The 24,462-nt window shown below is 35.4% G+C and overlaps 3 protein-coding genes across 3 annotated transcripts; 2 read left to right on the top strand and 1 right to left on the bottom strand.

Moving 5' to 3' along the window:
- The first annotated feature begins 1,309 nt into the window (after positions 1-1,309).
- On the top strand, positions 1,310-15,900 carry LOC100370821 (acid phosphatase type 7-like). Its single transcript, XM_002738159.4, has 10 exons — positions 1,310-1,662; positions 3,019-3,166; positions 3,959-4,212; positions 5,982-6,074; positions 6,798-6,953; positions 7,915-7,990; positions 8,838-8,955; positions 10,995-11,195; positions 11,575-11,780; positions 13,309-15,900. The coding sequence occupies exons 2-10, from the start codon at positions 3,025-3,027 to the stop codon at positions 13,536-13,538; spliced, it is 1,476 nt and encodes a 491-aa protein (XP_002738205.1). The 5' UTR covers positions 1,310-1,662; positions 3,019-3,024; the 3' UTR covers positions 13,539-15,900.
- Positions 15,901-18,302: 2,402 nt separating this feature from the next.
- On the bottom strand, positions 18,303-18,713 carry LOC100370523 (histone H3). Its single transcript, XM_002738157.1, has one exon. The coding sequence runs from the start codon at positions 18,711-18,713 to the stop codon at positions 18,303-18,305; it is 411 nt and encodes a 136-aa protein (XP_002738203.1).
- A 2,183-nt stretch (positions 18,714-20,896) lies between these two features.
- On the top strand, positions 20,897-21,211 carry LOC100370674 (histone H4-like). The gene has a single exon (XM_002738158.3). The coding sequence runs from the start codon at positions 20,897-20,899 to the stop codon at positions 21,209-21,211; it is 315 nt and encodes a 104-aa protein (XP_002738204.1).
- Positions 21,212-24,462: the final 3,251 nt, after the last annotated feature.

Below are 24,462 nucleotides of genomic sequence, written 5' to 3' on the forward strand. Positions count from 1 at the left end.
AAACACTGGAAACGACTGAATTTGACTCAATCGATGAATTAACAGAAAATTTAATTAATTAGTGAAATCACAGCTAAATTAACTATAATAACAAATAAGGGTCTCTGAAAATGCCAATTTCAAACAAATTTAATATTATTTATGATTATATGACAACTATATTCAATACATTGTCCATGTTTCAACATGAAATTGTCTACACACGCCCAGTATTATGTGCATTAAGGGAGAAGCCAACTCATAAATAAAAATACCCAGAACTTATCACTTAGCAATAAATTATACTCCGGAACAATAAAATGGTGTTGATAAATATATTTCTAGAATATGATGGTAAGTATTTTTGTAAATGGTGGCAATTTTGCCAATATATAGATTTATTTATCATTCACTCCTATTATGAGCCAATTTAGGGGGAGCCACCCTCCCCGGTTGGCATCCCCTTTCTTAAAAATTGTCTGGATCCACCTATGCCTACGGTAAATATTCTTTGATATTTTGGCTGGTGACAAAAAGTGAACAAATTATATATCGCGATTGATAGGACAACTTCTGTAGTTATTCTGAATATTAGCAGAACCCTTCGTGTTACTACAGAACTGTACCCCCATCATGCTGATTGAAAAAAACAACAACAATGCACATTGTTATGAGATTTATAACCAACTTTCTCATAAAGTAATAGTAGGTTTCTATCTTACGTGTAAGATATACATTCGTAAAAATATTTTTAAATCTGTCTTAATGTACATGTTATTGTGAACAATGTCACGAGGTCACATACAGCGCGATTTAATTGTATTTACGAATTTAATTTACCACAGCCTAGGTTTTGTAATACAAACGAATATATAGCCGCCTGCATATTACTAGTAATCCGTCTATCTTTGTCCCTGGTCTTTATCTCAGATATTCATTATATTTAAAGCGGGAGGGTCGTCACCTGCGCATTCGCGGGAATTGAGTCCCAGGCGACGATAACAACACACGCGAAAACGCAAAGGCTCATGGGTAGACGCTTGCTTGTAAACAATGACACGCTATAGCCACCTGACACATGCGCAGGTGACGACACCCCCGCTTTAAATCCGTATAAACGTCGTTATAACTTGTCTATTAAAACGTACGTGATTGGTATCACTGCATTCTCAAATTGTTGTAGTTGCACTATTTTCGTTAATGAGATCAATACAGGAAATATTTTCTTTTTTTTTTACCATTTGATATACTGTTTTTATTGTATTTTTTGCCAATATCCGATACGGTTACAGTTAATACTACTTTGTGGAATAATTTACATGTTCAGTGTCATTGCGCCCTCTATGTTGGTTACCACTTTCGCTGCCACTTTCCTGGTAGTAGCGAGACTGGGATGCAAAAATACTCGTGCTTTGTCATGGCAGAAAATAACAACATGTCAGTTTGTTGATAGTCGATAGAACGGAATTTTATTTTTGTGACGTCCATTGGTATACCCAGAAGCACAATATCACGCGTGCAAGTTTACGTTACACCTCAGGGGTCACACCCCGAACCGGCATGCGCGCGCATGTGAAACGACGTATCTTCGACTTCCGGGGAAGTTCTGGCAGACCGTGATCACCATTACGTCAACACAGCACCAACTGATATAACCTGTGAGAAAAAAAAAACATGTAAATAGTAAGTACATAATATATTCAAGAATTATTAGTTATGTGTAATTATTAATAATAAATGTATTGATTATATGTAATCGGGCATCGAGTAAACGGAACTTGTTTATATATTTTATTCTGTTGTCTTTCCCCACTATTTCTACACCATCGTCATCGATGTTTGCACGTAAAATCTTATTCGACGTGGCAGGTTGCAAATGAATGTGTGAACCATCTGTCTACTCCCCGGGTGTGTACTAAACTCAGTTAATTTAGTAGAAGATTCAAATGTGTATGTTTTTGCCATGATATGACCCCGAATATGACGAAGTTAATGTCATGACGATTATGACGTTTCGTGCAGCCAGGTGTTTGTAGTTCCAAGGTCCAGCGATCTTAGTATTTGAATGGCTGTCAACACCATAATCTGTCGGACAATGTCATATTTCGGAATGATTTGGCCACACTTTGTCACAAACAAAACAAGTTGAAGATAACGAGAGTTCATGTTTAGGGACTGGACAGAAATTAAAGGGGGTGGTGTTTTTAAGGGAGGGTATTTATTTTTCATGTAAGCGATTGGGGGTGGGTGGATAACTTTATTTTGTGCAGCAGGGTGACTGTTTTCTATGAATTAAATATATTGATTATAATATACAAAAAATGCAATAAAAAATTGTGTAAATTAACCAATTTTGATAAAAGAAAAATTCATGTAGGTATTGTCGCTTTATTAAAACGACTATATAACAGTCATGACTCAAACACATTACTAAAATAAGCGGTGTTGACTAATACCCATGCAAACAGTAAGTGGTACAGCAAAATTAAAAGAAAAAACAATGTAAATTAAGTTTACTTATGTACTAGACGACACTTTTGCAATGATTCTATTTTTTTTAACTGTTTTCTTTGTAAACGGTCAAAGAAGGGAATTCAACATGAAAGTATAATATGGTCTATATTTTTTGTATTTTCCCTGCATAATTTTGCTACATTATTTCTGCATATTTTGTTTTTCATTTACAATTTGTCTATCGTTATTGTTGTTTACAATAAATCATCAACAGATGTGTTTATGTTTCTATGTTTTATTAACATCATCATAACTTCATTAACTTCAATGACACCTTTTCCACTAAAAAAGGAATGAGGTAGTAACTATAGAACATTGCAAAGCGCATAAAAGTCAGATACTGTGCGTAGACTATAACTTTAGATTTTTCTGGCGATTTTGTGATCATCTCGCAATTCACACGACTTCTCTAATTCTCACATGATCTTCATTGCATATTACACCCTTACCCTCATAAGTTAATATACTTGTACATACGAGTCATTGGCATGGCCATGATAATAATAGTTTTATTTCTTCACCTAGGTAACAATGACCACTTTGTGTGTAACTTTACAAATCTTCCTCGTTCTGTTGGTGTCGGTTACAGTTGCCACGGATGTAACTACAAAGGATGAGGACCAAGTGAACACTATCGACAGCAAGTTTTTAGCATCTATTTATAATGGCATAGGTGAGTTATCAAATACCATGTGCACTTAGAACTGCATGAACATATTAGTCTGTACCATCATCAGTTTGGTTTTTGAGGCTTAGTTTATTTTCAATACATTTGATATCTCTTGGTTATTTGTACACATGGATGAAGTCAGACAAATAACGATTTCTGTCTTCCAGGTATGTATGTGTATAGTCCAACATATCCAGGACCAGACATGAAAATGTATTCAAGTGTCAGTGCAGTCATTGCAGCTTGAACTTGAGTATCTTGAGGGCTCCTAATTTCGAGGCTAAAATTTATTGAAATTTGTGGTGAAAATGTTTGACAATTTTGAAAGGCATCAGGGCATGGTCTAGAGTATGGTCAGAGCGTAACTTAACATTTACTTAGCTTTAAGTTCACTTAGTATTCTTTCTAAACTGGCACATATCTAAATTGTGCTTAGTAAGCTACCTATCTACATCTCATATTAGTAACTTTGGTAAACACTACACAGAATATGTTGAAATTACTGATGACAATGAAATTCACATTAAAAATTGTAAGTTTTTATGAAAAAAGGTGAAGCCAGCTGATAATCAGCTTTGAAGTTAAGTTATGCTTGGACTGAACTTAAAGTGATTATCGCCATGGCTTCTAGGGAATCACATTCATTTGCTTCAAAATTAACAAAACAATTACAGAAAAATACATAAAGTGTGCTCACAATTTTCTCAGAAGGAATTATACCTTGCAAAGGATTCCAAGTCAAACTTACAATAAATGATGAAGTAGTACCAGTAATACTATTGAATTGATCACCAGGTCCAGTGTTAAACCCACCTCTAGCAGAAAACACGATCGAATTGGAATTACCGATACCTGAGCAGATACATATTGCTTATGGCGACGTAGCGTCTGAAATGATAGTCATGTGGTCTACCCCTATACCTGCTTCATCACAAGTACTGTATGGTCTGGCACCCAATAACTTCTCTCTTAGTGTGTCTGGAGATTCTGTTGATTTCTTTGATGGCAACCCGGACGGATTACATTATTTACATCGTGTTAAATTGTCTGTAAGTATTCTTGAGATTTAATAATAACATTTATGATTGATGATGCTACCATTTATATTGAAATGTACCAGTGGTTTACTTTGATTTTACGGAAAGTAGAACCAATGTGAGGTTTATCAGCGCATTCAACTAATGCGACAAATGCTCGGATAATAAAGCTGTTTATAACCCCAATCTAATGAAAATATAACTTTTTTGTGGGGGGTATATATCACAGACCCTTTTCTAATAAATCTTCAAAAAAATATTGTAGTTTACAATGACAAATAAATTTCATTTTTACCTTCTCCATATCATCAAAAATAGAATGGAAAGAAATATATTGAAAAAACATGTCTGTCGTCGTTGTTATAATTGTTAATGTGTACAACATAACTTGAGTAATTTCAAACTGTATCAAACTTGGTTATGTTATTGATCTTAGCTGGTTCTTGCCCGAGTATGATGTACAAGTAAATTAGATACTTAGAGTAATATGTCTCATTATATTTGTAGTGTGATGTAATTGTAATTTTTGTGAATCCTGGAATGAATCTGATTGTACCCTACAGATGGTGATTTTGGAAATATTTAAAAAGGAAAGGAAAGGTTTAAATAATTGTGCATTAGTTTTCCTTGTTTCAATGTCTGCATGATTATTTCTGTGAAGAAACAATACATAATTATGCATGTGATGATTGTAATCTTATTCACGAGATTTTAAAGAAAAAAACAATTCAAATATTGTCACCATGCTTTGTTATTCAGTTGAAGCGATTCTCAAATTGTTCCCCAACAATCGAAACATCAGTTATTTTCCTATGTACTTTAAATATGTCAATATATATCTTCACAGTAACACAATATTTAAACTCTATGCAGTCTTAGTTCATCAATCAACATCATCTTATTACTATGCATGTATCAAAGCTCCAGATGATATATGGCATAAATTTGATGATGATAGTGTTATAGTATTTTATAGTGTAGACACAGTTTTATCAGTTAGATAATTACATCAATCAAGGAGTTTTTGTAGACTGCTTTAATTCTGCTGTTTCAATCCTAAACCTTGTTTGTATTCAAAATTAATTATGACAATTCATATTCCTATTAAAACAAAATATGATAAATAAAATATTATGTAAGAAAGAGTAAGGTCACCAGAGTTTATCTATGTTTATAACTGGTGATGGAGGATACAGCTGTAGAATGTTATACCTAGATTATCCATTAATCTCACGTAGTTCAATAATTCATACAATTTACAATTTTTACTGTATGTACTTGTCAGTACATGAATTTATGTGCTCTGCGTGTTATACATGTATGGTGGTTGTTTTGATATTCGTATTTATTGTAGGGTATCTTTGTATATTATTGTGAGTAGACACACAGTAGCAGCTGACTAACCGAAGCGTATAGTGCAAGTAACCCTGTATTTATCACTGCATCGCTACAGTTTTATTTCTGACCTTTATTTATGAAATTCAGTGTTCTCCCCAGGATTTTGGTCAAGAATGACAGCTAATTTGCATAATAATTAGCATGTAATTTTTAAAAAAATAATATACCTTGTTCACGTAATGCGTACAACCATTTCAAAAATAGTTAAGACTTCAGATGACCTGGTACCATGAAATTCACTTCTTTTTTGTATGTTATTCATTACTCGTATTAAAATTTTTATTCATTTGTAAATTTTAAAGAATAAATCAAATACGTTTTAATCATAAAATCACAGTCATAAAAAAAAAACAGTCTTGAATGTCTCTCCATTTTACTGATAGAATTTAATAGCTGGACAGAATTATTCTTATAAAGTTAGAAGTGATAATGAGTTGAGTGATGGATATATATTTACTGCAATGAAAGATGGACAGGTAAGTTTAATATATGTTTTGCTCCCTGCCAGGCAGACAATAATTTCATGTAGCTGGTGACAACCTCGCCACCTCTGATACTCTTAACATCAGTTACCTTAAGGTTCTATGTTCTTTGCCTGTCGTTTGTCTGTCTGTCTTTTATTTCAGACGAGCACTCCACATTTTAGTATGTAAGTACAAAATTTCATTTGAAAAGCAAAATTTCTACAAATCTGTCAAATTTTGGTTGAAAATTACCAGTAAAAAAAAAAACAATTTTAGACAGGCACTTTCTATTTTCTAGTTATAACCATGGTTACCTTTGACAATCATATATTTGCTAGCCAACTGGCTATATTAATTAAACATAAATTTAAAAAGTAAGACCTCTTTGATGACTCATTTAAATTTCATGACAGATGCATTCTGCAAGTGATATTTGTACAAATGGTACCACACTCTGACTTATTAAAATATGGTCAGTGACTAAATTCAATAGTTATAGCGGGGGTGTCGTCACCTGCACATGCGTCAGATGGCCATAGTGTGTGATTGTTTACAAACAAGCGTTTACCCATGAATCTTTGCGTTTTTAGCGTGTGTTGGACTCAATTCCCGCGCGTACACACTTGACGACCCTTGCACTTTAAATGTATTTTAGCTGTCTACATTAATATTGTACATTTGAGTTTATTTGATTCATGCAAACAGTATCATGTGACACCTGTGTACTCATTTCAGGATTGGTCTCCTGTATTACTTGTCTACGGTGACATGGGTAGGATTGGAGGTGCTCCTAGTCTGAAATTACTACGCAAAGAAGCCGCTTCAGGATTGGTTGATGCAGTCTTACATGTTGGGGACTTTGCATATGATTTGCATACCGATGGAGGAAAGGTTTGTTTGAGCCAACTTCTTTTCTTGAGTTGTCTTGCTCTATTCCAAAAAAAATAACCAATCAAAGCTATGATTATTACTAATCTTGGTAAATTTCTACATAAACCATTCAACCTTAGAAGGGAGTTTTTGTTACTTTCGGTATAAGAATTTTGTTATATATATACGTATTTTACAATTTATGTACATTCTCCAGTGCGTGTGTATTCTTTTGTTATTTCTGTTATGTATAGTCATATAGACCTGTGGCCTAAAAGACAATAAACATTATTTATATTACTAATTTATAGATATTAACTGTTCCTTACTGTACATGGTGATGTAACTATACAATATAATAGAATTAATTTAGACCGTGAAGGTCAATAAAACTTTTTAAAAAACAACAAAAATGCACAGAATTAGTCAATAGCATTAGAAGCACATCTCCAATTATTTATTTTTACCATAGGGAAATCTCTGTGATTTACATAAGTATACACACTACTAATAAAGCAAATAGGATAACTACCAGTACATCTTGAACCCTTAACCCTTGATTTGTTGACAAGTAAATGAGAAATTAACAGTAGAATCTGAATTTAAAAGTTCTCTTCAAATAAGCTTGATTTATAAACAATACACACTGAGTTAGGGGGCTTTGTTTTGTCTTTGAAGGTGTACATGTAGGTATATTAGTCTATTAAAGAATATGACCTTTCAGTACTCTCAAAATTGGTGAGGAAGTGAGAGCAGGATATGCACTTTTAATATATCATTTTTTTTTTAGCTAAAACATCATTTGAACACATTTTATGTTTTTAGCTTGTTTTACAATTTGTTAAGTGGGAATGCAACTTTAAATAAAGCAGTGTTAAAATAAACATGTTACCCTGTACGTCAAAGTAGGGTAAGAAATTTCTGAATGTTATGAGAATAAAATTGACACTACATGTATATTCTGATTGTATTTTTATTTTAGATTGGTGATGACTTCATGAATCGTATACAGAGTATAGCAACTCGTATCCCCTACATGACAGCAGTTGGAAACCATGGTATGTTATAATTCATGTTATAAAGCCCTGTATTTACTGGTATATAAAAATACATGAACACAACACACATGTTTAATAATCGCATTAATTTTACAAGAGACAAATATTCAATCAGTAAACGTCATCAAATTTTAGAGCAGTGAAAATTTCCTGGACTCCTACAACATGGAGTGTCAGCGACTTTTGCAAAAATTTTGTCTCCATGATTGTTATAACATCATCAAATTGGGAAAATTTCCGGCTGTGAAAATGAAAAGGTTTATGTACTGTATATAGCACATAGACTTTCATTTGTAGTATAGAGTTATATGTTGAACATAACATGTCTTTGTGTTTCAATCTCATCTTCAACTCATACAACTACAGCTCTGTATAATCCTCCAGCTGACCGAGAACAAATCAATAAATAATATATATTATTATACATCTGTTACCATAACACCATAAGTTACATTGTGCTGTAATATTGTGGTGTTGCACTGGGTATTTTCATCCTACCATATTAGGAAATGCAATTTCCAATTATGGAACGATTACGTGTGTAAGCGTCTTCTAATAATAAAAACAAACATGGCAGCCCCCAGGGCTCAATCTGTTCTAAACTTTTTGGATTTCGGCATTCCCATAATGTATCCTTGGGGGAAAGAGATGTATAATAATAAGGTTATTATGACAATACCTCAAAGTATGCACTCAGACAGTGTGCTGCGCGTCGGTCGATACTCCTGCTGGTACTGTCTTCGTACTTACTTTTCGGTATCCTCCTAATAACCTCGTAACCATCTAAGGACAGAAAAGATATAATGTCCAATACATAAATTGTAAAATTCTTCTTTCTTCTTTGTAGAGATCGAGTTTAATTTCAGTCATTATAGATATCGTTTTTCCATGCCCAATTCACCATGGCCCATGCCTCTTGATAACATGTGGTACAGTTTTAACATGGCTAAAGTACATTTTATAAGGTGAGTATTTTATTACTTAAAGAGTGATAGTCGCTTTGGATACATCTCTATAGGGCTCATATCTAACAAATCAAATGTTTTTATAACATTATTCTACTAATAGTGTCCTGTGTAATTGTGTTACCCAGTAGTTATCTCGTCAGCTATTTGAAAATAATTCAGGGGATAATTAGTACATTTGGCAGGAGATAAATTATAACGTTTTAACTCAAAAAATAGTTGTTTATATCACGTTGCTATGTGCGAATTTCAGTTTTCCCAATGTCTTTTATTGGATTGCACTATTGCAAAAAATATTGAAAAGAACTAGGTTATGAAGATAGTTATTTTTTTAATTTCATAATTTTAATACTCCAATTCACAATATATAAGGATGCATTTCTATGTGAATTTGATTTATTTTTTATTTTTTATTTTAGCTTAAATCTTTTTTCCTACTTAACATACTGGGTTGATTTGTAATATTAAGTTATAAAATAAAATATATCAGTAGTGAAAAATGTAACCTCATTATATTTTCAGTAAAACTTTCGAAGTGAAAGTAAAGTCTATTTAGTTTGATTACTGTAAACACTAATAGTTATTCACATGTTTATAATTTCCCCATTTTTGCTGATAAGTATAATTCTCGGAACTTTGAATCCACATGAACATGTAAATTTACAATAGTCCTGGAGGTAAAACCCAGTGACTATATCAATATAGGGAATTTGTGAAATTATTACTGTTACTGTAGCTGTGCAGCTTAGGGACAGCTTAGTAGGGAAATATGTATTACTGTGGAATACTTTATTTTCGCTGGAATTAATTTTCGCTGAAAAGACTTTTTGGGCATTTTGTATGGAATTTATTTTCACTGATTTTTGATGAGTTTAATGTGAAATATAGGAAAAAAAGTATATTCCCTCGATTTTATTTTCACGGAATCATCCCTTCAGCGAAAATAGCGAAAATAAACTCCAAGCGAAAATAAAGTATTCTACAGTATAGCCAAAACCCACACTGTTCTATTAATGCGCATACGTGTTTAATAGAGCTAAAATGGTGCTTTACTGATGTTTCCTTTCTGTACATCAGCAGATGCAAGCTATGCTCTGGTGAATGTATATATTCATAAAGTATGGTACCTTCTCTGTAACGGCTAAAACCAATAAGACTGAATAATATTTTAAATTATGAAATACAATGTACATTTAATATCTGTACTGTATACTGTTTCAGGGTTTTTTCTAGAAAAAAAACTGCAAGAGGGAGCACTGCAATTCAGCGGCGCCACCAAGTGGGGGGGGGGGATCTCCCTACCAGGGTGTGGAGTTTTTGATAATTCTAAGTTAAAATTGAGCATTCTATGGCTTAATTGGGGCCAAAATTACTATCAGACAAGTCACAGTTGAAGACTGCGACCACATGTGATCCCTGCTCAATCAGAATTTGATGGTTGCCAGAGGATCTGTTCCCCAGGGTAAGGGGGTGCATGTCCATGGCATGAGGGCGCTGCGCCCCTGTTCCCTTGTTTAAAAAAATCCTGCTGTTATTCTTTGTTTTTGGTTCTTTTACAATTATATTTCACAAATACTGTAATTTGTTATACTGCATGCATTTCAATACGGAGGTGAGTCTACGGACAAAATAGTATCTTATCAGTGCTTCTAAGATAGCAAATACCATATTATTTCACTTTATTTAGAAGTAGATGCCATTACGTAAATGACAGTGGTGTGTCTATGGTCACAATAAGCTATATTTAGAATACCCTAAATGTTATATTTGCTTCTAATCTAGCAAATGCAGTATATATGTACTGTAAAATGACTAATTTTCACTGGGTTTAAATTTCACTAATTTTACCATTTCAGGCATATTCAGTGGGTTTTAAATTCATGGTTTTATCATTTAGATAATGTGTTCTATGCTAAATTTTACATATTCATTGGGTTTTAATTTAGCGCATTTTTCAGTCAGCGAAATAAGCAAAATTAAAACCCGGTTAATAATTAACCCCTTTACAGTATTTGTATTGATTCTCTGTCACATTTCAGTTACTCCACAGAGGTGTACTTCACCGATGATAATCTCATAGATGTACAGTATCAATGGTTATTGAATGATTTACAAGAAGCAAATCAACCTGAAAATCGTTTGAAAAGACCCTGGATTATAGTTTATGGACACAGACCAATGTACTGTTCAAATGCAGACTCAGATGACTGTACAACTTTGGATTCTAAAGTTAGAAACGGGTAAGTTATTATTGACAATATGATTTATAATAATTTTCTGATGTTTTGATCATTTTTGACATTCACGGTTTTGCAAATAAACTTTTCATAATGATAAATTTCACATCGTTCTGTTTTGCATATTGTTTCACTCGTTGAGCAATCAACAAATGATTGAAACCTAGGACCATGATGTGTTTGTCGGATTACATGGATTGTATGCTAAGAGAACGGTTTGTTTTTACTCATATCATTAACACATGGTAATTCTGACAGCTGCATCTGTTTTATACTTGAATGTTGCGGAGCCCGAACAACTGATGTTCTGAGACCCATTTGGTAAAGTTATAAAAAGACATGTGTGAATGATATGAGAATAATTGTTTCTCATCTCTTTCAGATTAGAGGAACTGTTTTTCACTCAGGGAGTCGATCTAATTATTGAAGCACATGAACACTCCTATGAGCGCCTCTACCCTGTGTACGAAGGCAAGGTTTTGGGCAAGGACTACACTAATCCTAAAGCACCTATACACATCATTAGTGGAGCGGCTGGTTGCAATGAATTTGATGGTGTCTGTGTCAATGCTATGTTAGGACCTAGAGGTGAGTTGTCACATACCAATGTTTCACTCAATAAAATAAGTATAGAGTAAAGTCTGTATATGTTACCTATATATTTATTGCTAACAACTGATGGAAATGTTCCTGTTCTTAAAGATGCAATAAAATATTGCTATTACTATTACCTAAGATACAGTACTTTATTGTTGAGAAGACTTGATAGGAATATTATATATGTGTGTTTTGTTTCTTACATATGCTCTGTTCTAAGCAAAGATTGACATCTATTTTGTTGAAAATTGCCAATAATAGAACATGGTACTCTTGTGTTTTACCAAATCAAGTGTGGGAGGCTATTTTAATACAGATGTCTGTCTGTCTGTCTGTCTGTCTGTCTGTCTGAATATTTGTGTGTGTGTGTGTGTGTGGATGTGTCAAATCCACCAATATCTCATGAACCACTAGGTGGATTGGAATGCAATTTGGTACTTTGTGATGAACTCCAGACTTGATCAGATTTAGGCAAATATCCACACATATTAATTAGATAATTTTCATAATAATCAACTATTATCAGCATGTTGTTTTGATATTCTAACTTGATACATTCACATCGTTTTTCATGAATATTCAGCGCTACATAAAATTAATATTAAGTTATAGCTAATTTGCATGATAATTAACTACTTTCATGTTTTGTTGACTGTTTCAGTATGTTTGTCATCTTTGTAGCAGTTTTGCTAAAAGAAAAGAAACGTACAATTAAATTTCAGTCTGTTTATTCTGTATATTAATGGTAGTCTGTTCAAATGGTTTTTATCTTCACACTTGTATACTGTGTGTGTAGTTGAGTATCTGATATTGCGAGTGCCGTCACCTGCGCACATGCGAAATTGAGTCCCAATCGACGATAACAACACACACTAAAAACGCAAAGGCTCATGGGTAGACGCTTGTTTGTAAACACTCACACGCTATGGCCATCTGAGGCTTGTGCAGGTGACGACTCCCCCACTTTAATTAACTATGTTTTATTTCGTATTCTATTTGTATTTTGCGATTGAATGATTTGATTCATGGTATATCATTAGGTTCGAATCCATCTGTAAAACAGCATGAGCAATGCTGCGGCAGAAATGTTCAGTAAACATTAACAAATATTGACTTCACTTCACACGAGAGCACTTTCTAGCATCTCTAATTATGATATCCATTACATAGGTATATCTGACTTACTAATGGTTCAACAGGGACTATGTCATTAACTATCACTTAGGATAGGGTAGAAAGGAATGACTCGTCTGTTTGAAATCATGGAGGGTGGCTGGAAGATTTGGTAAAAAAATAAATTGCGAGGTAACAAAACAAACAAAATTGCATGCAAATTGTTGCAGGAATAATATAATGACACATTCAAGAAAAAATAAAAGTGTACAGATTAGAGCTGCGAAAAAAAAATTGTGTTGCTCACACTTCTCCAGCCACCCCCCATAATTTGTAATGACTGACCTCCTAACTTGGTAATGATAAATAAAACTTCATCTTGATTTTTTTTTTTTTAATTATTCAGGAGATTGGTCAGCATTTCGAGCATGGTTGCCAGGGCTTTATGGTTTCGGAAAATTACATATCGTTAATGAAACACACATCTTTTGGAAACAAGTATTAGCTCTGAATGGACAAACTATTGATTCTGTATGGATTGAACAACATAATCATGGACCATTCAACATTGCTGACTTTGACTTTGAAATTGAAAATAATGATGAAGAAGAGGATGCTTGGTGGTTGTCAGATTAACAATTATGCACACATCTCTGCTAACCACCCTTCCTGCAACTTTTAAGCCATCCATACATGTTAGCCGTCAAGTTTTGCTTTCCATCTACCCCAGCTTACAATCCATCCATGCTTGCCAGCCCTGCTAGCAATCTCGGCTAACCATTCGTCCATGCTGGTCATAAATCATACATTCTTTAGTAGCCACCAATCATTTCTAGCCATGCATCAATCATGCTAAACCACCAATCTGTATTACTCAGATTTCTATCAATGTACAATTTCCAGCCAGCAGCTGAAAGTCCATTTTTATTCCTGCCCTCAATATTACGGCGTCCATCTGCTATCACTGTCACTGATATACCTTGCTATGTTGTAGGTCACATCCAGCCGTCCACTCCTTTTGATGTTTCCTCTTCGTTATCCATTAATCGTTTCTCTGAGTCTTTCCCTACTCTTCATCCCTGGCTGACTGCCATCATTGTTCGCTACCTTCAGCTTTTCTTGCTAGCCTGTTGGTGACTTGGTTAAAATATTCATCAAGAATTATAAATATAGATGTAAATCCTTGACACAGTGAAAGTTTGAAATGAAGTCCAGAATGTCCAGCTTATGTATTGAATTATTACTTCAATAATCAAAATGAATGCTTCATATATATAATATACTTTCATTAACACATAACATCCCTTGGAAGAGGTGAAAAAGGCTACAATTGAAAATAAAAAAAAAAAAGCTTAAATAAATATAAAAAAAAACCTAAATAATGCAAGGCAAACCAATTATTTGCTTCTATGTTGAATACTTAATAATCAAAACAGCTCAAGAGGTCATGACATGTCATCACTGATCATGAGCAAATCAAATTTACTTTCATTGAATGAAAATTATTGGGTAATGTTTTATTTTCCATCTTCTAAACACAATTTCTGTCTTTGCGTTTGAAACTTTGTAGAAACCATTAGAAAATGTTGCACTTCTTCAATGTGTTTGTCATCAGTATTCACAGATACAGGCACATAAAAATAGTGACCATATTCTATTTTTCAGTAAGTGATGAGTGGTTACTGTTTTGGTAGGAGTCTCACAAAGAGCAACATTTGTTTTAATCATTTAGGTATCGTTCAATGTGGATATCTTGCATTCTGATTTGTTTTAATGTCATTTTTGATTTCTTAAATTACTGTAAAATATTTTACTTTAGCTGGAATGTATTTATTTACTTTTTGGGTGTTTTGTATGGAATTTATTTTTACTGAATCATCTCTTCAGTGAAAATAGTGAAAATAAATTCCAAGCGAAAATGCATTCCTTATAATTGATATAATTGATATCTTGATACAATGTTGGTTAGTTTTTCAACAGTAACCTGCCATGAGAATCAGATGACTGTACGTGCTCATTCCAGTCAACAGTTTTTATTACCCATGTATGGTCACAATGAATACCTTCGTTTTGATTTATTGGTCCAATAATATTGTAATTCTTTACAAAAAGAATGTTTTCCATACTCGGATAGTGTATAGAAAATTGGTTCTGCAATTTTTCTAGAACATGCCACTTTTGGTGATACCTATTGAGTGATGTGGAAGAAGCGAGACACTTCATATCGATAAATTCAAAAACTCGGGCATTGAAATCTTACCTAGAAACGAGTCCACTTCAAATTACGGTACATACGTTTCACTATTTTATCAATCTTAGATTATTCTGGGAGACTATGCATGGAATAAATATGATGCATGTTTGTTTTCATTATTCAGAATTATTTTAATATCAAAACTGGGATATTTTTAAACGTATTCTGTGAATATCACTGTATTATAGCTGGAATTTCCTAACTGTAAACAAAATGGACATCTATGCATGTAATTTATTTTTACCTATTTGCCATGAAGTGTATATAAACCAATTAAAAATGTTTTTTCAGTTGGTTTTATCGTTACACTAATAGAAATTTCTCCCTGAAAATAAACATTTCTACAGTAATTTTAATTGAGGAAATAAAAAATATAAAAAATGTTAATATTTTTGGATTTTTATAATTATTTAAATGGTTATTATGCATTATGTGTGCGTTGTATTTCGTCTACTTATCATAACTGCACAGTCTTCGTGCTGTTTTGGTTAAACTGTAAATGCATCAAATATTTACTGATTTTTAAATTTCGATGTTTTTACCGAAAAGTAAAATTTGCTAGAGTAAATCCAGTAGGTAAAATAGAATAATAGAACTTGTATCAAAATAGTCCTGTGAAAATAAATGCTTTTACAGTACCTGGGTATGGGTCACATGAAATGTATATTTATTACTAAATTTGAACGCATGCTAGGGTATGCATGTGTATAGAACACAGAAATAAATCCATATATCTAAGCATCATTATGTGTTCTTTGCTTGTCAAATTATTCTATTGAAGTATATATGTTGTAATCTCTTGTGAAAAAATATTATATTATAGAGACTAGAAATATTTGATTTTGTCATGTCCTGTTTCAACAGCCTAATTGTATGAGACCAGGGGTTGCTGAACAATAATTTATGCAACACAGATAACATCGTCCGTTTGCATTGGTTTCGTATCTGTTAATTCCTCAACAGCCTAAATGTACGAGACCAGGGGTTGCGGAAAAATAATGTACGCAACACAGATACCATCGTCCGCTTGCATTGGTTTCGTATCTGTTAATTCCTCTTTCCATGGAGGCAGTAAGCTGAAACATTATTGTCGCATACAACTTGTTTACCACTTCCGTGTGACTGAGAATGTTCTAGAACCGTACTGTGTCTGGGTGGAATTTTTAGAAGTTGGTTGAATAGGTAATAGGACACTGTAGAAGGCAATAGAAGTTAATGGAACATTCTAGAAATTTGTAGTAAGTTCCAGACTCATTATGTATGCTGATGATGTAATGGTCTATTTATAGACAGTGTGGGTATATATAGGGGAGTTGTTCAGCACTGAGATCAGATCGGAGATCTCGTTGAATTGTATTGGAGTTTAAGTATCTAGTTATTGGAGTAGTGGAGTTTTACCGCGTTATTGTACTTGATGTTTGCATAGTATAATAATACCAGTACCAGTTGAAACCTCATCTGTTGGCTCCGTGTTCGTATTTTATCATCGCTGCCAGGGAAGTCTTTTTGTTACTGTTGCCATTTTGGTATTTGAACCATCACACCTGTACTATACCAATTACGGTAATATTGCGTTGCGTGTGACATCTGGGGGCTCGTCCGGGAACAGTGAAGACATATAGAAGACAATATGGCCAGCGAGATGAAACAAGAGTTGATGGAATGGGCGGATGAACTGGGAATGACTGGAGAAGACAAAAGGAAATTTATTTTGGAGCAATTGAGATCTCAGCGGGCTGACAGACAAGCGGCGAGGGAAGAGAGAAAGGCAAAAATGGAAATAGAAGTAGAGGTGAGGAAAATGGAGATTGAGGAAAGAAAGGAAAAGTTACGGCTGGAAGCGGAAGCAGGCGAAAGAGAAAAATTGTGAATGGAAGCAGAACAGTGAGAAAAGGAAAGGGAAGCAGAGGTAAGGAAAATGGAGATTGAGGAAAGAAAGGAAAAGTTACGACTGGAAGCAGAAGCAGAACAGCGAGAAAAGGAAAGGGAGATTGAGGAAAGAAGGGAAAAGTTACGATTGAAAGCTGAAGAAAAGAAAAGAGAATTTGAGTTGAGGAAATTAGAGCTGCAAGCAGCAATGCCGGGGTTTCAACAGGCTGATTTTGGTGGTCAACGAAATGTGGTCAGTGATGCACAGTCACCAAAGTTGCCTGCATTTGTTGATGGTAAGGACGAATTTGATAGTTATTTATTGCGGTTTGAGAGGTTTGCAACGAATGCGAGTTGGCATAGAAATGGATGGGCCACAAAATTGAGTGCACTGTTGACTGGTAGAGCACTGGAAGTATATTCCAGGATGTCCGACACTGATTCAGTTGACTATGATCGTTACGCCTGCTTTCCACAAATACGAATAAAGTACAAATGACTAGTTGGCACTACCCCATTCATTCTTCGTTCATATTCTTTGAAAGGAAATGTTAAAGGGGACGTCAACCCCTCAATCCCATGGATTGCACCAAAGAATCATGGGACACTATTGTTTATGTTGTTTACAATGTTAATCTATCTTTTGTTATTCATTGTTATTTTAATCCAGAAAGTAAATTTGTTATGAGATTAGGCTTAACTGGAAGGTGTCCCTTTAAGCAGCATTGGCGCCAAGGTCAATTCTTGATTTTTGTCAGAATCTTCTTAAAGTCCAAAGCTGAGATGATTTGCATACAAGCAAACAAAATTCGTACGGAGAGTTAGCAGACCCCATAGGAAAGTCCCTACAAACATTGCAATATAGCGAGAATCTTTTTATTTGGCACTATCAAATTATCATATTTTATGCAAACAATTTGCCACATTTGTGACAATCTCATTTCCACTGGCAGCACTTGATTTTGGACTAATTTATTAATGTCTGAGTTGTTGATTTTCATATTGCAACATTGTTGTGACTTTACAAAGAGGGTTGTTAATTGTCCTATGAATGATTGTCCGAAGTGTGTGCTTCAACCGTGGGAGAAGTCAATTGGGTGGTAAGAACAATAAAAATAAGGACTTTCCCGGAGAAGTTCCCCGTAAGAATATCGTTTGCACCCACTGCAATGCAAATGTTTATTATACATATACTACATTGTACGGTAGTTCTCTTTTTGGAGGATGTGGTGGCCCTGAAAAGGGCCGTTTGGTTTGTGTACGCTGACGCATACAATTTAAGCACGCTCGCCACGGATACGACGGGCAAGTTGGATATCTTTTGGCATGATGGTGACACGCTTGGCGTGGATAGCACACAAGTTCGTGTCCTCGAAAAGACCGACTAGGTAGGCTTCGCTTGCTTCTTGTAGAGCCATGACAGCAGAGCTCTGGAAACGAAGATCAGTTTTGAAATCTTGAGCGATTTCACGGACCAGACGCTGGAATGGGAGTTTACGGATCAGAAGTTCGGTACTTTTCTGGTAACGACGAATCTCACGGAGAGCTACGGTTCCTGGCCTGTAACGATGAGGTTTCTTCACTCCTCCTGTGGCTGGTGCGCTCTTACGGGCGGCTTTGGTTGCCAACTGTTTACGTGGTGCTTTACCACCAGTAGATTTACGTGCGGTTTGCTTGGTACGTGCCATGTTGAATTCTTCGTTCAAAACAAGAATGAAGTGATAAGGATTCAATAATGGCGCCCATTATTTATACCAGGCGAATATCATTAGGATTGGTCAGGAACATTACCAGCTGGAATATGATTGGTCAATTTAGAGTCCCTCTGATTGGTCGAAATTAACGCAATTTCATTGGTTGAAAATTGTCCAGTCGAATCCGAAATTGTAGCCAAGCTCACACACGTAGTTGAGCGAATGTTCCCATTCTGTTATTTATTACAGCAAGTCTCAGAAGTATTGAGGCAGCCAATTTGCAAACTCGCTAGCGAATTGGCTAACTGCTTTGGTTTTGACTAAACGGTTGGCTTTCGAATCTCACTGGCGCCGGCTTGTGATCGCGTCCCCTCTTGGCGAGTCTATTTTGCATTAGGGGACATAGAATGTTTTTGCGCAGCCTGGTACATGTCTGGATTCCCCTGAATGATTTGAACTCGAAACTGGCCACAATCAGCTGGCATACAAGTGGTGATATGATAAATACGATTAATCTACCGATATTTATTATATGAGAGTAACCATCTTGAACACTGCTTGAAACTGAATAGACAAGTTGAGAAACAGTTTCCTACAAATCAGGGAGAAAATAACAAATTTTCACACTCAAACGATCCGTCGGGGTAACATTAAGCCAACCGCTGGAAAAAATCGACCTCATTCGTCGTTTTTGTGGGGACACGAAAGGCATAGAACACTTTCCCTGGTATATTTGAAAGCGAAATCGCCATCCAACTGCGAGACCGTCGCTGACTAGATCCTGAAGTACGAGGATCGTCCCCTACTGTTACATAGATTCGCCTTAAGTGGGCGTGACCGCAAGACGAAGCCAGCGAGATTCGAAAGCCAACCGGTTAGTCAAAACCAAAGCAGTTAGCAAATTCGCTAGCGAGTTTGCAAATTGGCTGCCCCAATACTTCCGAGACTTGCTGTAAATAAGTGTCTTGTTAGTGTTAGTGGAATGCGGATTTGTATCCATGGCGCATAACATGAACTTGCTTTTCAAAAATAATAAAATGTGATGAAATAGTGAAATATTTTACATTGTTACTTTTTATGATCTTTTTAATTTTCACATTTCTACACGCAATACTATTTGATGGAACTACTCAAAAAGTTTGTGAAAACTAATATTCGCTCTTTATTTTGTTCACTTTGATAATTATATTTTTCAGCAACTCCTCCCCATAGATCAATTACAAATAGTATTGCGTTAGGGGTTGGTCGTCATTGTAAGCTCGGATTCATTTTTGTTTTTCTTCAACATGATCTCTGCGGATTTTATTTTCTAATGGCCAGCAACGATTATTCTTTAGGTTGCATTTAGGCAGAACGGTCGTTTGTGGATATTTCACGCCTTACATAGGTTGATTTCGCGCCATTAGAGACGAGCGTTTCTGTTCACGTCGTAAACAGAACTGAAGCGCGGGAAAACAACAATGAGATACGAGAGTCAACAAGCTTTAGAAAGTGCGGGTTCATTGTCCAATTTATAATGAGTGTTTTGTTATATTGTAGATAAGGACGTTACTAACACTTTGCGAATTACCAGTAACACACAAACGTTGTCAACAACTATGGAATTTGCATAAAGTAGAAAGAATCGCTCTAGTACCTCTTTTTATTGTACAACTTTATCAAGGTCTCTGGACCCAGTGAGTGTACGATTCAATCACTGTGATTCAATCAAGACTAGTATTATTGCATAGGGGTAGAAAGAATGAGACAAGCTTTATTTATGTTTTAATTCTTCAATTTCAATTTTCGTATTAGTTATTTCAACTCCCCGCCAAGAAACTAAACCCTCAGACAACCAGACTACTGAAAGTTTGAAGGACTAAATTATAGCCTAATATTTATCGTAGATTTCACTATCACAGTCGCATCTAACGACAGCGCAGACCAAATAACCGATTCTCAGGAGCTTGACCCCAAACAGGTTGTACATTGTCATTGACCCCAGGCATTGTTTCTATAGAACGAGGCCGTAGCAAAATATATCCAATCAGCAACAAGAGTTTTTTTGAAATATAAAATCGGGAATAGAGATGCAAATCCACAACTTGAAGCTTGTCAAACTATCAAAAACACAAATCATGTAGGAAAGGCAGATTCATCGTATTCGGCAGTTGAATTTTATTCGAAACTCGGCAAACATGTCTGGTCGTGGTAAAGGGGGAAAAGGTCTTGAAAAAAGAGTCGCCAAGCGTTATCGTAGAGTTCTTTGTGAAAGGTATAACCAAGGTATCACCAAGCCTGCTATCCGTCGTCTTGCACGTCGTGGTGGTGTGAAGCGTATCTCTTGTTATATCTACGAAGAAATCCGTGGTGTGTTGAAGGTTTTCTTGGATAATGTCCTCCGTGATGCCGTCAACTACACCAAGCACGCTAAGAGAAAGACAGTCACCGCCATTGATGTTGTCTATGCCCTAAAACGCCAGGGCCGTACTCTGTACGGTTTTGGTGGTTAGACTTGCCAAACACAAACCAAATGGTCCTTTTCAGGACCACCACATCCTCCAAAAAGAGAATTGCCGTAAATTGTGTGTTATGTCATGTTGTACAGTAAATTATAGCATGGACGTGCTATTACATTCGTGGTATTTTAATAATAGTTCTGGGAAAGTTACCTGACACATTATAGTTCCATGCCTGACACGAGTAGCAATGCTTTTGTCCATTGTGTGTACTTGAAAATCATGTGTGGGCCGGGACGTGTTTCCATTTTCTTCTGAAAATTAAAGCAACCGGCTATGCCCGCCTGGAGATCGTTACGCGATTAGAACAAGTTCGGTTAAACCATAGACCTTAGGTCAAACCTCCGACTTGTCGTCTGAGGTCGAACTACCACAGCAGACGTCAAACCAATAGTGGGGACTGGGACATGTTGAATATAAATAGAAGATCGCGACGCGATTTCTTTTCAGTTTATTTCATTCAATCGTATAAATTGTATATAATAAATGGGAAAGTTATCCAACAAATGTATGTTCTGACACAGTATGAAATTTCTGGACTCAGTCGATGGAGTTTGGTATGTGTCGTAACTCTTGTGAATGAGCGCATTTCGTACGACACACTCTCGTAAAAGTGGTTTTAACCACAGTCCCTCCAGGTGTCGAGGCGCGGTGTTTAAACTAATCATATAACGATCTCGAGACGCGCTTAGAAAACCAGTCAGCAACTTTGCTGGAAATGTTGATTTTTTTGGTGTTCGGAACAGTAGTTATTTTAGACAACGCTACGAATGTCTGTGTTTTTTTTAGCAATCAAGTTTATAAACCTACGTTGCAAGCATGGAAATAATTCCTAGTAAATAATGTACTGTCATGATTCCTAAATATTTTGTTTTAATTTGTCGGATGTTGTCTTGGCACAAGGCAGTGTGTCATTATTACTGCCTATGCCATTCTACTGTACCGCGTGAAATATCACGCAACAATTTATAGGAAATTACCTATTTGATTGGTTACATTGTATCAAGTTACGCCTTATATGGTATGAATTTTCAAATACTAGTTACTAGTACTCATGTATTACATGTTAATTGTAATTAACGGTAGTCTTGGACTTGCCCTTTGCCTTGCCTCCTTTACCACGACCAGACATATTGAACTTTCAATTTAGTTGGATAGGAAAAACTATTGTCATTTAGCGGTTGCTTCGCAGTATTTATACCTACTGCTCGGATTCTTACCGTATGCTACATCCACCAATCAGAATATAGTAAAGCACGACCTTGGTTGTATATTGTCAAAGGTCAATATACTACGCACTTAAAGTTGTGTATTCTCTTGCGTTCGTTTCGTTTCCCGCCTTGCTTGTCGAATCCATCATTTGCATGTTGTTCACTATTTATATTGGGACCTTCGTCCGTTACCACCATTCCGAACATTATATTTGACGTTCAATACAAGCGGTAAAGCAGCGAAGAAAGGCAGCACCAAGTACACCAGCTCTAAGTAAAGCGTATGCCTAGCGTACACAAACCAAACGGTCTTTTTCAGGGCCACCACATCCTTCAAAAAGAGAACTACCGTAATATAACCAATGCACTACCTATCAAACTGTCCAAGCCACCAGAAAACTATGACACGTTCCGTGAGCACCCCCTTTATTTGTATTGCCACACATAAATGTAATTGTTTCGGTTGCTCGTTTGCAATTTGTTTTCAACAAATTTTCATTATAACTCAAATAAAAAACCTCAGATTATTCAAATAAAAAGGGGACGCTATAACACAACATGATAATTGATAGTTTCTAGCATAAGGGTATTTTACCTCCATGTTTCTTGTAACTTACGGTTGAAATGATAACAGCTATGCGCCAGTGCGTAATGTATTTCACATGACGCACTGATGCTGGGATTCGTCCAAATCCATGCCATGTTCGCATACTAACATATAACATGCATATAACAATTATTTACTTTACTAACACAAACGCACATCGAGATCAACTGTTTGTACCGGTAATACTAGTACAGTAACTTTAAAGGACGGCAGTCGTCGCGCTGCGCATGTGTGACATTTGTGTTGATAAACATTGATTTTCCTACAATCCAATGCGCTCATCTAATGAAAATCACAAGTATGAGGTTTGACCTGGGCGCAACTTGCATTAATTACCGCCAGTGAGCCCTTCGATATCTTATAATCACCTGAAAAATACCTAAGTAGAGCTGCTTGGTAACGTATAAGTTTGTATTCGTTGTTCTGCGCAACAGTCAAATTCGCCATCTTTGTTTATATGAGACCCATATATCCCGCGCATGCTCGGCGCGACGACTACTTCCCTTTTATTTATTAACTTTTATTAATCACGAATCACGTGTTAAGCGACAAAAATGTGGCATGAACTTGAAAACTTTATAATACTGAATACAAAATAATTGCTTTCATGTAAGTACACGTCTGACTATCTCCAGTTTAAAGTAATAATTTACTAGTATATATTCTAGAAATAGCAGACGTTTATTTTATCGTGAATGTACATAGACAGGCAATCGTCCGGTTTATTTATTGCTCATATAGTTCGTTACTATAGAGATGAAATTTCACTTTGGCCATATAGTTTACAGAGTGCTAGCTATGGGTCCGTAGCTCTTCTTGTGTTGCTCTTTAGTTATTGTAATGGTATTTAAGTAAATTCTGTTACATTTGGTGTCCTCAAAGTTGTTTTGTTTGATATTATGATTTAATCGACACAGCAGAGCTATTGGTTCTTCCCATAGACTTGCACAACACAAACTTGCGACGCCAAACTGTATCGCAAATAAAAGTCGATATAAACCATTACAAAGACAAAAGACCGACACAAGAAGAGCAATGGACCCACAGCTAACGTAGTACATAGAGGGTCGGCAAGGGGTATTTTCGTAAGCTGTAATCAGTTGTTTTTATTTTCGTAATAATGTAATTTAAATAAAAAATTCGTAGATATGGGCAAGAAGTAAAATGTAATCAGCCATTTTATTCGTCCGTAATTTGTACAAAGATTTTTTGTAAGCTTATAAAACATTTTCCAATTTTGATTCTTAAACACATATTATTAGGTATATTATAAAAATGTAATTAGGAATTTGCTTTATCTGTAAAGTGTAAAACCCTATTTTTTACTGTAAATGGAACTTTCCATTTTATTTCCTGTAAAAACGTAAAATGTCTTTTTTTATTTCCTGTAACCTGTACCAGCTACCCCATCTCCTTGTCCCCCCCCC

Source organism: Saccoglossus kowalevskii, chromosome 6, assembly GCF_978046115.1.
Source record: "Saccoglossus kowalevskii chromosome 6, keSacKowa6.1, whole genome shotgun sequence".
NCBI classification, from domain to species: Eukaryota; Metazoa; Hemichordata; class Enteropneusta; family Harrimaniidae; genus Saccoglossus; species Saccoglossus kowalevskii.

Coding starts and splice junctions, on each gene's coding strand:
- LOC100370523 (XM_002738157.1), bottom strand. CDS start 18,713: ATGGCACGTACCAAGCAAACCGCACGTAAATCTACTGGTGGTAAAGCA.
- LOC100370674 (XM_002738158.3), top strand. CDS start 20,897: ATGTCTGGTCGTGGTAAAGGGGGAAAAGGTCTTGAAAAAAGAGTCGCC.
- LOC100370821 (XM_002738159.4), top strand. CDS start 3,025: ATGACCACTTTGTGTGTAACTTTACAAATCTTCCTCGTTCTGTTGGTG. Junction 6,075..6,797: donor CTGCAATGAAAGATGGACAG/GTAAGTTTAATA, acceptor TACTCATTTCAG/GATTGGTCTCCTGTATTACT. Junction 7,991..8,837: donor GACAGCAGTTGGAAACCATG/GTATGTTATAAT, acceptor TCTTCTTTGTAG/AGATCGAGTTTAATTTCAGT.